Genomic DNA, 14,357 nt, shown 5'->3' with positions numbered 1-14,357 from the left:
GAGGTCAAGCTGAAAGCGTACCAAGCATTAGTAAGACCACAGATGGAGTATGCATCTGCTGCCTGGAGTCCGCACACTGCTCGTGACATCAACTCTCTGGAGGGTGTACAACGCCAAGCTGTAAGATTTATCACGGGAGTGTTTGAAAGAAAGGCTAGCGTAACACCATTGCTAGACCAACTGCAATTGGATCAACTTGCCATAAGGAGAACAATGTCCCAATGCACTTTGTTCTACAAGATTCATCACAGCTTAATCAACATCGGCTTTCCACCCAACATCAACATGAATCCCACCGTTGGTAGAACATCACACAAACTCCGCTATAACCCAGTGCACGCAAGGTGCAACCTGTACAAGTACTCATTTTTTATTCGGACAATTCCTACATGGAACAGACTACCTCTGGAAGCTGTCTCAGCAACATCACCAAACATCTTCCAGTCAGTAGCTCTCCCTGCAGTCCGGGCTATGCAACCCACTGCAGTTCACCAGCTCATCTAGTTGGGCATCTACTTTTACTCGCACCTGTATAGTTTCTGCACATCGCACAACTGCACATCTTTGAGCATCATCAAGAATCTCCTTGGACAAGCATCACGCTTTGTTAGGAGTGTAACAATTGAAGATTGAAGATTGAAGAATCATCAACCGACCGTGTGACTGAGTGCGCATGTGTTGCACGTGGATTTTAATAAATAAACAACTCGGGCCAGTTGAAGCTCGAGCAGCTCCGTAAGTGGGTCGACAACGGGTCTACGGCGACATAGTCATGGCATGGACTTTTCGCTGCTCTTAAAAATCACTAAAAAAATCATCTTTTTAATTATTTCATTGGACAAAAGCTGATACGTAGAATAAGTTCAGGAATCACAGATAACATACATCAGTGCCACAGGTTTCTAAAGTGAGTATTTTACTAGTTCCAGTAACTGTAACTCAGTAATCTTTATTTAACATTATGACATTATCTGATTACTGAGTTACAGATCGGTCTATTTGTATCCTTTCCGCAATGAAGCTTATTCAGGCCAATACCACATGATTACCGGTTGCCGAAAACTTAAAATTCTTCTTTCTCTAAATCACATAAATAACTTACGCAAATGTAGTCCAATATGTGAACTTCAGACACTCCGGCGAACTATCCGCATATGGATGTCTTCATATTTTCACTTATAATACTGTAATTTGATGGTTTTTTTCAGACTTTCCACATTTCGTTTCACACTGTTTACATGGTGTGAATTTTGTGACGTCACTTCTGACCAGGGTTGCCAAAACTTTTTAGCCCAAGTCGCGGGTATAGCCGTGAAATGGCGCCCAATAGTAAAAAAATCGCCCAAAATTTTAAAGTGGAAATAGGGGAGGCTCTATCATCCCTTTTATTTTGAAATTTTTATATAATTTTTACAGCCAAGTAAATGTCAGTATGTTGAAGGATAGGACCGAAGACATGCAGGCAGGTCTAGTATTTTACTTGATATATTAATGCAAACTTGCCAACATTTTACGTATTGGGCACCATTTTGGAACCTGCTACAACTTGAGAACAAGTCCTCAAACGTTCGAAATTTGTAGTTACTACAACTGGGTTCAGACCAACCAAATAAAACGAATTCTTCCTCTGTTTACACATTTAAAATGGGACACATGCTTACCTTTGTTCGACTAAATATAGAATCATGTTTTAGGTCCTTTTCCCTTTTCGAAAGACATCTTCAAAACAAATCCCATGAATCAACAATATATCCTTTGAATGATTCCATCGAATAATTGCAATTATCCAAATGTATGATTACCCTGAGTAAGGATAAACACTTGTGCTGAACGTGAAATTGGTCACTTATCGCTCACTGTTCAAAATGTGACATCTACACCAATTACAGTCCCCGAAACGGTCTACTTTTTAGCCGACCTCAATTCCGAAACATTTAGTGATAGTTAAAAATGCGATCCCCAACCCTTTGGTTACCTTTGGACGAATTTGTAGAAATCTCCGCGGAGTCTCCGTGTCTGAAATTCCCCGTACAAACATCGAAAATGTCGCATTTCTCAGTCTCGGTGATGATACTATATCAGGGATCGATACAAAGGGATGGGCATCCTAGTATTACGTAACAAACCGGAAGATGTAGTCTAAGTCTAGACAATAGGCGGATTAGCGGCCATTTTGTCTTCTACATGATTTTATTCACGTGTACTTATACTTTAGTACACAAATATATAAGTTAACAGGTTTACAATTTTAAAATGATATTTTGTGTATACAATATATTCTGTAGTAAATCGATCAAATGACGGTGATTGTTCAGGTATTATATGCTTGATAGAATCAAATTGTCTGACCAGTTAGTATTCTCCTCCGCCGTCAGTGTGATTCCAGTCACTCCACGTACCGTGTTGCGAAGGTGGAGGAGACTAAAGCTGTATTGACGAACACGCATGCGTTAAAAATGATGTAGCCTTAGTCGAACAATAGTGTGACGTAGTTCCCGGCATTGTTCCTATGCACTTTCACCCTCCTGACTATATCCGCAACGCTGTTTTCATACATGAATATGCACATCTCTGACCCCTGTAAGGTCAAAAACGTGGCGTTGATTTCAACCAATCCGATCCACCGATTGTGATACTGACGTCATATCTGAGGTGACCAGGAGGCAGGAGATACCATTTTGGTCAACTGAACTCGACTCGTGCGTTCTTTTGGTTGACATAAATCGAACACAATTTTCAATAACGGGTAATAGTAGTTACTTGTAGTTTTGAAGAATGACAAAGTTGTTTGTGGAAACTTAGATGTTTGTTTCAACTGATGATGTAGGATCGCAAGGTGAGTAAATTCGTGAAGAGATTTGCTTGTTTGAGTGATAGTAGGATACGAGATGTAGGCTAGTCCTCTGTGTTTGACCTGCTCCGATGTCTCAATTCACGCGGAATTATACGTACCTGCTAACCAGACAGCAATACTGCGTATTGCTGTATGGAACCAGATATAATGTATGATTACGGGATGCATTTCAACGAAGATAACAAATAATTTCCATAATTGCATGGTTGTTCCTAAACCGAACACTCGATTCACGGAGAAGAGTTTCATTGCTTTGTATCATTACTTCTGAGTATTTTCGATAATTTCCGTATATGGCAAATAAAACAAATCATCATGAAGATCTCCAATGAAATCGTGTGTATAGTAATATACAGAACGCAACACAGGTCTAGCTACCTTCAGGTGCAACGCTGCAATGATTTGTTATTGACCATTTGATATGAACCACAGAGAACCTATTCTTGAGAGGGCACTCTATTCACGTGGTTTCTTTTCCAACGCTAAAAGATCACGAATTTTGGTGGTTTGCAAATGAAAAGTGTCCGCACTATCGATTGATTACGTAACTGTTATGAATAATTTATTAGGTTTTTCAATGCAATCGCCTCGACCCATTAATACTTAATGTTTTGCGCATAATTTTGATATTTTATTTACTAAAACGTCGATTTATTAGAGTTTACTTTTGACAACATTGCATTGCACGATTTTTGCAGAAATGCGAGCAAAAGGTTATGTTTGCACTATCGTTTAGAACACATCAAAGTCCAGGGAAGGCTGTCTCGCGTTTTTTTTTTTTCAAAATATTTGTTTTAAACAAAAATATACATGTTGAATTTTTGTTTTTGAGTGACAAAATTGCTTATTTCACATGTTTTTTTTTTCATTATTTCGAGGTGAATTTCCAAAAAATAAAGAAATCTTTCCTGATTTCACGTCTCTACTTCACGTCTCTAGTAAAATCTAACTGAAAATATTTTACTCCCATCTGATTTTTTTGTATGTGGGGCAAAAAGTGTATTTTTGTGATTTTTTTCAAAAACTGACAATTTTCAGGTGATCACTATTTAAATGGGGTTAAATCGGTGGAAACAAAATCTGAGAAACATTTCGTGTACCTCTCCTTAAAACAAAGGTTGGCAGCTAGAATTTATATGGTGTATTCATACTGAATGTCATTATTGACAAGTTAACAACAGGTGGAGGGGTCATATGAACATCCCATGACCTCGGGTACATATCTCCCACATTGAGAAAAATATTATATCATTATATCAGCAAATTCGGAATTCATGCTAAACAGTCGTATTTTTGATACCAGTTTCGATCGAATCGGACCATTTTTTAATTTTGACATCTGTGTATGAAATTTTTGACATTTGACCCATTCTATTATATAACTCCTGAACTAAGCACTGTAGAAAAATATGAGATACATTACTTCATGGGGCTATATTGTATGGTTAAATGAGATAATAAAATGTCGCTTAAACATGACCGGTTTTTTTCAAAAGACAAAGGAAAGAGAAAACAGAACAGAACTGAAGCCAGAAAAGCTGCAATTTTAACTTGTTTTCCAAATATTTAAATGAGCAATACATAGGTTAAAATAAACCCTCACGTTATGACGTCGTTGCAACGTTATGTGAGAAAGGACTGTACTTAATTTTGTAAACTAGCTACTTGGTACCAACTCCGGGTACCAACTATAACAGTGTATGGCTTTTAGACAAATAGAGGGGTTTCCCCCTTTTACTTAGTGTTACAAAAATGGCTGATCAGGACGAGAGTTAACGTTGTTTACGCAAGCACACAATAAAAGCAGCATATTGTTCGTCTTTGTTACTACAGGCTTTACTACTAGTGACATTTCGACAAGTATGGAAGATCACACAACACCCGTAACAGGCCCGGGTACAGTTGCTTTTGGTACTCCGATAACAGTAACATGTCCAGATGAGACTCTTGTCGAAGGTGCGGAAGCTTTTGAAGTAACACTTACAGCTGATACAGCGGCCACGCCCACCTACGATCTGTGCACTCCGTCAACAGTTATTGTATTTTGTTCAGATCCAGTAGCACCTGTAGCAGCACCAGGTATGTGTGGAATATCAGTTGTGGGGTAATTTTCGTATTGTGTGCTATAGGATTATGTTCAAATATGAAATTATGTTAATTTTTAGACCTATCATCATCATATCATATCATATAGGGTTTGAAGTGTTCTGCACAAGGTTTATTTCTCTTAGTATTTTTGCTAAGAGCCGTTTTCTGATATGCTCTTCTTTCTTTTTCTTTCTTCCTAGACAGTCGCCAAATGATTGTCTAATTGTTTATCTCCAATTTCTTAGTCTAGTCTTAGTCCAGTCAAACATCGGCTGGACTAATTTTCAGCGCTCGTTCTTACTGTTCTCCCTGCCAATTGAAACAAAAATAAAGCTGTTAGAGACAATTTGTGTTTCTGTCTTTCTGTACGGGTACGGGTGTGAGTCATGGGTAATCACCAAGGACATGGAAAACAAGATCAATGCCTTTGCAACATCTTGCTACAGATTCATGTTAAACATCAAGCGTGTGGATCAGATTCCAAATGACACAATTTATATTTAAGGTCTTAGGGTACATAAACAAATACTTTCCACTTTTAAGTGGGAAATTATATAAATTACACAGTTGAAGTTGTGAAAGTATTAAAAACTATTATATTATTTTAAGACAATAGTTATTCCTTGATAAGTATTAAAAATACGTATTTATAGTTGCAACCTTAAATTCCAATTTCAAATGGAATTGGACCACTGGGAGATAACAGTGGAAGAGTATCGACTATGTTACTAGCAGCATATCGTTTGTCCTGCACGTACGCCACGTTATATTTTGGGTTTTGGTTTTGGTAAGAACGTTATATTAAATATCGTGTTTTATAAAGGTTATGAAAACGTTTTAAAACGTTTTTTTATGGAAACACACTATAACAACATTTTAAAAATGTTGTCAAAATATTATTGTTAAATACTGTTTAACCAAATATTTTGCCAGCACTAACATAACACTATGTTAGTATAATTATTTTAAAGTAGTTTTCCAAAATATGTTTCAAAATTTGTTATGAAACGTTTTCTGACTTATTAAGAATGATGTCAACAACTTTTTGTGTTTGCTGGGTATGTACACATTAATTACATAATATGCTTCATTCCATTTAAAATTATTAACAAATATACTTGTTTGTTTTGGTAGTGCCTTGCGTTTCATTTGCAAAATCCAGCTACTTTGTAACAGAAGGTGAGGACACATCCATAGGGCTTGAGATTTCCAATGTAGACGCTGCAGATGTACCTTCTGTTAGTATAGGTAAGCTTTTACACTAATATGTAAAGTTCAGGTTGCTGAAAATGATTTAAAGAAAATTGACCACTCCCCACGCGCAATGCATGTAGGTGTTGAGGTTAATACATACCCACTAACTGGAAAGTAATACGACAGACAGAATATTGAAACTTAGACTAACATTCACTGACTGCACCGTTAGCCTAATTAGCCTAATAATTCGTAATGAAAATCAACGAGATGCTTAATGCATTTACTTTCACTGCGCACAGAAGAAATAACTTGTTTAAGTTTTGCTCAAATAATGAGTTTCTTTCAGGTCTTCGTCAATCGTTCGTGTAATAGGCCTACACTACGGCACATTTATTCCGCGGTTGAAATCGCTGCAGGAAAATTGCTGTTGTGTTTGAAGTCAGATAATTAATGACGTACAAATGTATCATAGAATTCGTTTTTTTCTTTATTTCACGCGTTTTTCTTTAGTTGACGAGCTTTTTTGGTGAAATTGAGAATTATGCAGAATAAAGAAAGCTAGTTAATACAAAATATGTCTTTTAACCTTTGTTTCACATCAGTAGCATGTCCTGGTTCTAAGTTTAAATATTGCCCTGTGTGATTTCCGGAACATTAATTTTATTAAACACTTTACTTTCACCATTATATAATTAGGGCCTTTTGGAACCAAGATCTTCATTTGTGTAGAATTATCAAGTCCTAAAAGGAAGGAAATAATTTACTCTAACGTCAAAACCTTAATATTTATATCTCTTTTGGATAGCCTTTACCGCTACACCCGCATCGGCCGTTGCTACAGATTACACAGTAGCCTCAAGTCCAGTTGATGTTACAGTCCCGACTGGAGCGATTTTAGTAGAAGCAATAACCGATGACGATGATGAAGGTTGTGAAGCGTTTCAAATATGTATCGATCCACCTACAAGCCCAACTGAATACAAACTCGACTCTCCGTCGGATGTCACAGTATGGATATGTGATGCCGCAGAAATGACAATGAGTCCGGGTAGGTATTTGCTACATTTTTACTAATTTACTAACGAGTCGGCTATTTGTTTCTGTTAATACCATGCTCGTTGATATTAGTGTTACTAACAAAAATTAATAGAATGAAGGATTTAAAATGGTTTATTACACATATATGGGATGTTGAAAAGCGCAACTTTTTTTAAAGCATCATTTTGGAAAAATGTGATTATTTTTGACCAAAACAAAAAAAATTTTGAGAAGGGATAACTTTGGTAGGGTAGCAAAAAGATGCCTGTATTCACAGGTTTTTAAATGTTTCAAATCAACAAAATGAATGTTAAGTTATGCAAAGAAATGTTTTGTAACTCCTAAATTGATTTTACCATTTTTGAAACACCGGCTCAATAAAATCTTCTAGAAAAACCCCGTACATGTTAATTAGTCATTGTTTTATACTGCAAGATGATTGCATGGATGACTGGGTAATCGTATACATAAAAAAAAAAAAAAAAAAAAACACCATTAAATAAATCAAAACATTGATATCGAGAATGTTTTTGTACATTAAATGTATAGGATGTGGAAATGTGCAACTTTTTCTGAAAGCATCATTTTTGGTAAATGTGATTATTTTTGGCCAAAAAAAAAGATTTTTTAATGAAAGAACTTTGGGAGGGTAGGAAAATAAATAATAAAATAATATAAATATGAAATGATTTCTTTATTTACAGGTTGTTAGATTTTTCAAAACAACGAAATCTATGTCAAGTTATGCAAAGAAATGTCTTTTAATTTGAGGGGGGGGGGGTATTTTTTGTTAACCCTTTATATCCCTTTAGCTCTCCCCGCTTTACCAACATACTGGATCCAGTTCTGTGACTACAAAGCTGATGAATCCCAAACACCATTCACGTTTAACATCAAGAGATCTACTAGAGAAGGTGTAGCCACTATAAGTAAGTTATTGTTTCCACTTGAAGAGCTAAGCTGCAGAAGTACCTCGGTCCAATTGAGGCATTTTGAGATAAGCATTTAAAGTCCTCGATATACTGTAGCAAACGAATGGAGCAAGGTATAAAAAATAAAACTTTCCATCCATTTGGAAATGCCATGTTTTGGCACAGGTGTTTGTTCTTGATGAACTTGATAATTGGTCAAATCAATAGTATTGATTTTTGGATTTTGTCACTTTTGCAGCTCGGATCATTAAGGGCTGGGGTATGAACGTTTGGACAGTATTTATTTTGGGACATCAGAGCACATCAGACATATCGAATTGCATTCTGAATACGAAGAATGTCATTCTGATATCGAATAATTTTGATTTTTGAAATTCGCAATTTAATACACATTTTATGGCAAATCATTAAAATTGATATTTTGATATTTAACAGTACTTGAAGTAAACTTTATAAATCTGATGATTTATACTTAAAGTGTATGTAGGTGGGATGAAAAGCCGACGATCAATTGAACATTTTGACCTTTCGTATTGAAGATATGGATTTTTTTCCCAAAACACCAAAAAAAAAAAGGTCTTTTTGGGAAAAAAATCCATATCTTCAAAATGAAAGGTCAAAATTTTCAATTGACCGTCGGCTTTTCCTCCCAGCTACATACACTTTAAGAATATATCATTGGATTTATATAATTTACTTCGAGGACTGTTATATATCAAAAATGTGAAAAATATCAAATTTTTATAATTTGTCATAAAATTTGTATTATATTGAGATTTTCAAAAAATGAAAATTATTTGATATCAGAAAGACATGCTTCGTATTCAGAATGTAATTCGATAGGTCTGAGGTGCTCTCATGTCCTACAAAAAATACTGTCGAAACGCAATAAACGCTCATTTTAGATCCCTTAATGATACCAAATTAGACCACCTAAAAAGGTTATAAAATTAAGAACTTGGTTTTGATAGGTTTGCATTATACTTGATGACCCCTGGGAACATCAACACTGCTTGATATCGTCAATAACTGTCGGTCTATCTCTACAAAAACCCATGCAAACATAATTATGGTGTGGTCATGACAAAACGGTAAAACTATTAATAAAAGTGAGTGTTTCAAGATATTTTCGAAATATTTCTTCGGCACTTAGGTTTTCAGAATAAAAGACTGAATAAAATACTAAATACTTAATTTCGGCATTTAGTGACTTAGGCAATTCTGCAGGCTGCAGCACGGGCCTTCACTAAATAAGCGCCAGAAATCTGATCTTACTTGAACTTGTTTCATCCCACATTTGACTATTTATCTACTTTTATAACAAGACCTGCAAATGGTAACCCCGTCTCTTTAATTTCCAAAAGAAGTGTCATAATTATGTCGAGTTTAGTTTGTGTAATGACATAGCTGTATTATATCTTTTTTAACAAAATAAGGCTGCATTGACGGCAGGTGTATAACCTGAAAATATCCTTATTTTAACCACTACGAGGTGATCTGCCAGAGAAATCTAAACACTCCTATGGAAGACATGACGCTAATCTTCCACACTGGATGTGTGAAATAGAACGGGGTTACCTGAATGGGTGACTCTCTTTGAAATTTTTAAATCTACACCCCGGTGTGGAAAATTAAGGTTATAACTTCCATAGGGGATGTATGGGTTTCTACTGGAATTGCCCAATGGCGTATTCAACAGTGAAGTGGGTAGGGGCGGGTTTCGATTTTCCAGACTGCTCACAAATTTTCTGCTCGCCGTAACTTCCGATTAGATGCTTTTTTACCGACTGAATAATAAAATTCGGGTGGCTACAGCATCCATTTGCACACCACACGCCACTGATATTTAATCAATCCTGCTTAAAATGGAAAGAAGCAAAAACAGAGGAAAATATATCATTATTTAATTGAACTATATTATTAAATACATGTCCAAATCTATTACAACTATTACAAACATACACTTTTGTATATTTTTGGAAATGAATCGCACCTTTCAGTACTTCATGAGACGGGACTTTGGGTTACTGGTAAGGATAATCATCAATCCCCTAAATATGATTCTGTATAAGAGTAATATTAAGTTTCCGTCGTTTCTTACAGCGTGTTCTACCCGTGATGTTAGTGCTACAGCAAATTTGGACTTCGAACCTCTAGAAGCCGTGACAGCGACGTTTCCTGCCGGATCGGATACTACCACTTGTAGTGTGACAATACTACCTGATGTATCGCGGGAAGATCCTGAAGTGTTTGAGATTTCAATCAGCAGTCCAAGTACCGGCGAGCTTGGAGACGTTAACAAGGCAACAGTGACTCTTTACGATTCTTCTTCTTCCCGTGAGTATCTGCGTGACAAACTACGACTGAAAAGTCTGCAAAGTTTTTTTAAAAATTATTTCCATGAGTGTCCCAAGTAACAGTAAATAACAAAAGGTTAAAAATACAGGCAAACATGATACTTCTTGTATATGAATTGTGAATAATCTACCTGGCCCTGGAATATTTAAGTTTAAAAAGTGTTTAATACTATATGGCCGCCTAGGATGGTGCAACAAGAAAATAACTTTTTACCAAGAGAAAACTTTGTGGTAACGTATGGGTTACGAGCTCGTTGGGTGTTTTTCATTTCACATTGAAGGGATCCTTCAGTGACGCTATACATACTTATTTTAAGGTATTACACAATACGGAAATATTGCTATTGGTTTTTATTTATAGAGAGCAAGTTCTGTCTTACTAGTTCATTTTACCCAGTCTTGGAGTCAAGTTCTGCTGTGAACATACGGATTTGCAGGAAAGGTGACGTCAGTCAGGAAGGAACTGTTGGTATGTATACGTTTGCCACACGTGTATGATATCTCTTTTCTAACACATTCTCCTTTACTTTGCCATCGGGATTGAGTGCACTCAAGTGAAACTCAAACATGTAACAATAAAATGACAACATCGTCTGGACATTTAAAATATGGATCCTTCCAGACGAGCCTTGCGTATTACAATTATTTTTGAAAACAAACAAATCATTTGACATTTTTCCCCAGTTCTAACGACATCCAATGAAGATGCCATAGCCCCTAATGATTATGAGGTCACGAATCAACGTATCAGCTTTGTTCCTAATGAAATATGTAAGACCCAAGACGTAGCAATAGTGGATGACGAGCTGCTAGAACCAGCAGAATGTTTCCAAGTATCACTGTCTCAGCCATCAGGCGGCTTGCTTTGCATTCACAACAGTGCTACTGTCTATATCAAAGATGACGACTGTAAGTATCTCACGGTTGTTTGATGTATCCATTTTAAAGCAAAGTTGAACACTGATGGCGCTCTTTATCTTAAATCTTTTTTGAATCTTTACAAAGGGTAGACACTTTTATAATGGCATTAAAACATAAAAAATGAGTAACACATAGCAAGGGAACTACTTTTTATCATGAAATGCAAGGAATGACTCATATTATTGGGCTAAAGTAAATTTTAATTATATGTAAATGGCGCCTCAATTTGCACACAAATATGACAGTTTATAGAATTAAAATTACCACAAAAGGCAGAAAAAGATGAAAATGTTGATAAAGAAAAGAAAATCTATTTAAAGTTAAAAATAGCTCAAATATATGTGTGTATCTTAGTGTGATAGCTGTTGGCATTGTAAAGGTCTAGAATTGAAAATTACGACGTATGTAATGTTTTGTAAGAAACATTAATAATGATCACATCAAGCAACCATGATCTCTTTTCTATGTTTATTTTCACAATCATCATACTATTGGATCCGATTGTACGCCATCATCAAACAGTTTTCCAACTATTTTGTTCTGTCTAAACAACAACCTTAAAACTACTGTCTGTTCAATTAGCTTAGATTCTTGTATTTTTAAGATATTTGAAAAAATAAAAAAATTGGTCAAAGTCATCAAAGAAAAGTGTTAGCACAGCCTTAGACCCAATGTGATTTTATCAATTCAAATTCCAAAGTTCAATTTAAACCCCCATTTCTTTTCAATTTTACCTCATTTTAGGCAGTTACTTGGCCCCACCAAAAGGGTTCGCGACATTTTCACAAATCGAGTGGGACGGTCCATTCTCAACTTAGGGCATAGACCCTATCCAATTTAGCAAAACAATTCGTCCACCAATCTGTCCTGCCATTTAAATTGTAATACCGTTCCGGTTACTGGATAGGATCTATAGGTGATGATGGTCCACCGGTTTTTGTTGCACGAAATTATATGCGCGATTATGTTTTATGCATAACATTATGCTGAGCATTATTTTGTTATTATTATATATGTCATTAAAATTATGGATTTCGTTCTTATTTCAACTGGTTTACAATGTAAATTGAGTTACAATCATTCCTTTCCAAGAATATATCAGCATTCGCTTGACATTTCCAGATAGTGACTTATTGTTTTCTGTAACCTCATTGTTTTAAATAACATTTTCTTGTACAAACGTTCTTTTGTTTCCAAATATCCTTCACATATTCAACAAACAAAACGAAATAACAAATTGAAAATAAATGTGTAGTTTAATAATAGATTGTGCCTACACCTTCACAGACGCATTCACACAATAAATAAATAAAAAAATAAAAATAAATAAAATAATAATAAATAAATAAATAAATAAATAAATAAATAAATAAATAAATAAATAAATAAATACGCAAGGAATGTAATAATAATAACGTAATGTTTCAACAGTGGGGTTTCAACACAAACTAGGCCTACTAACATTAACAAAAATATCTATTTAGCTGGACAATACTTCTTGATGCGGATGGTCGAAATACTATCTCATCAGCGCATCTAATTTTTATGACATTCGTCCCCATTGCACTAAATGGATTGAATCAAAAAGGTTCATGGTACCCGATGTTCTACGGCTTTTTGTAAAAATATCGCGGGAAAAGACCAAAATTGAAACGAAATGGGGTTTCAAATAACATTGAAAAGTATAAATCACGTTGGGTCTAAGGCTTTGCTAACACTTTTCTTTGATGACTTTGACCACAATCTTTTATTTTTTCAAATATCTTAAAAATACAAGAATCTAAGCCAATTGAACAGACAGTAGCCTCTTTTCATGCCCTACCCCTGAATATTGCTTATTCAGAATTCTAGAAATTCATTCGGAGGAAAAAAAGTACCCTGCATAATACAAAAGTGATCTTTGGTCAACTCAAGATACCAGACTTTTCAGTATTCCTCGCACTAAATATGCAACCGGTGACAATATATTCTTCACTGTTAGACCATCACAGTGGGCAAAAACTCGCCACAGCGCATAGACGTCAATCCGGGGGGGGGGGGGGGGGGCAGGAAGGACGTGTCCCCTCCACCTTTTGGCAAAATAACCCATTTTTTTGTTCTTTTCAGCCATTTTAAAACAGTTTTGGCCGGTTGTCCCCCACATTTCAAGCCGGATTGGCGCTAATGCCCCAACGTCATGCTCCCACAACCTTCAAATAATCTCTCAAGACTCATTTGTTTGGTAATTTGATGTTTCGTTCTTGCTTGTTATGTTTTTAATCCACCTGGTTTGTAAAGCACCTTTATTTGTAAGAGCAATATTACAAATACCTTCATAGTTTAATATTGTGTTATGTTTGAACCTAAACTTGCTAAAATCGTGGTTCTTTTTTCAGCTGATTGTACTCCGTCCTGCCAGAATGATGGAGTTTGCAACGGACAGAACAGGTGTATGTGTCCTGCCGAGTACACTGGACCAACGTGTGGAACATGTAAGTGTGGGCTTTAACCAAACTATAAACACCAAAAACCACCCAAAATCTAGTACCCGGGATACCATACCTTGAGTAGTTCCCTCGTTTGAAGATAGTACCAGATAATTAATAATTGAGCTTAAATGTGAATTGAATGTGTAACGCCTAGATACAGCCATATTAACTGCATGTTTGCTTATATTAATAGTAAGATGTCCTACTGACTACTGTTTGAACGGAGGGACATGTGTACCTGGCGACAACATAAACATGGTAAACGAATGCCAGTAAGTACAACTGTTCACTTTCGTATTTTTCGCGCAAATCAGAAGAGAATTTTTGAAGACAGGACAACTCAATGTTATAATAATCAGATATCGATGTAAATGTTGTCGTACATCTCCAAAAGATGTAAAATGGTCGGAATATCAAGGAGTACCTGTCGATACCCATTACGGGCCTGGGGTAATGAACACATGGCTCCTGGCTCTTTAATTCGTCAGGATGTGTATAATTT

The 14,357-nt window shown here is 35.9% G+C and overlaps 1 protein-coding gene across 1 annotated transcript in view; it reads left to right on the top strand.

Annotated features, from left to right (window-relative positions):
• LOC140137948 (uncharacterized) overlaps positions 1–14,131 on the top strand; it is a 90,816-nt gene extending 76,685 nt beyond the window's left edge. Inside the window, exons 7-15 of the mRNA XM_072159762.1 lie at positions 4,688–4,933; positions 6,077–6,190; positions 6,945–7,187; positions 7,990–8,106; positions 10,213–10,446; positions 10,828–10,935; positions 11,151–11,375; positions 13,763–13,858; positions 14,049–14,131. Of these exons, the coding sequence (XP_072015863.1) occupies positions 4,688–4,933; positions 6,077–6,190; positions 6,945–7,187; positions 7,990–8,106; positions 10,213–10,446; positions 10,828–10,935; positions 11,151–11,375; positions 13,763–13,858; positions 14,049–14,131 (1,466 nt within the window). The remainder of the gene's footprint in view (positions 1–4,687; positions 4,934–6,076; positions 6,191–6,944; positions 7,188–7,989; positions 8,107–10,212; positions 10,447–10,827; positions 10,936–11,150; positions 11,376–13,762; positions 13,859–14,048) is intronic.
• Positions 14,132–14,357: the final 226 nt, after the last annotated feature.

The sequence above is a fragment of the Amphiura filiformis genome, chromosome 2 (assembly GCF_039555335.1).
Source record: "Amphiura filiformis chromosome 2, Afil_fr2py, whole genome shotgun sequence".
NCBI classification, from domain to species: Eukaryota; Metazoa; Echinodermata; class Ophiuroidea; order Amphilepidida; family Amphiuridae; genus Amphiura; species Amphiura filiformis.
The sequence above is the reverse complement of the archived record's forward strand: the minus strand, read 5'-3'. Positions and strand labels throughout refer to the sequence as shown.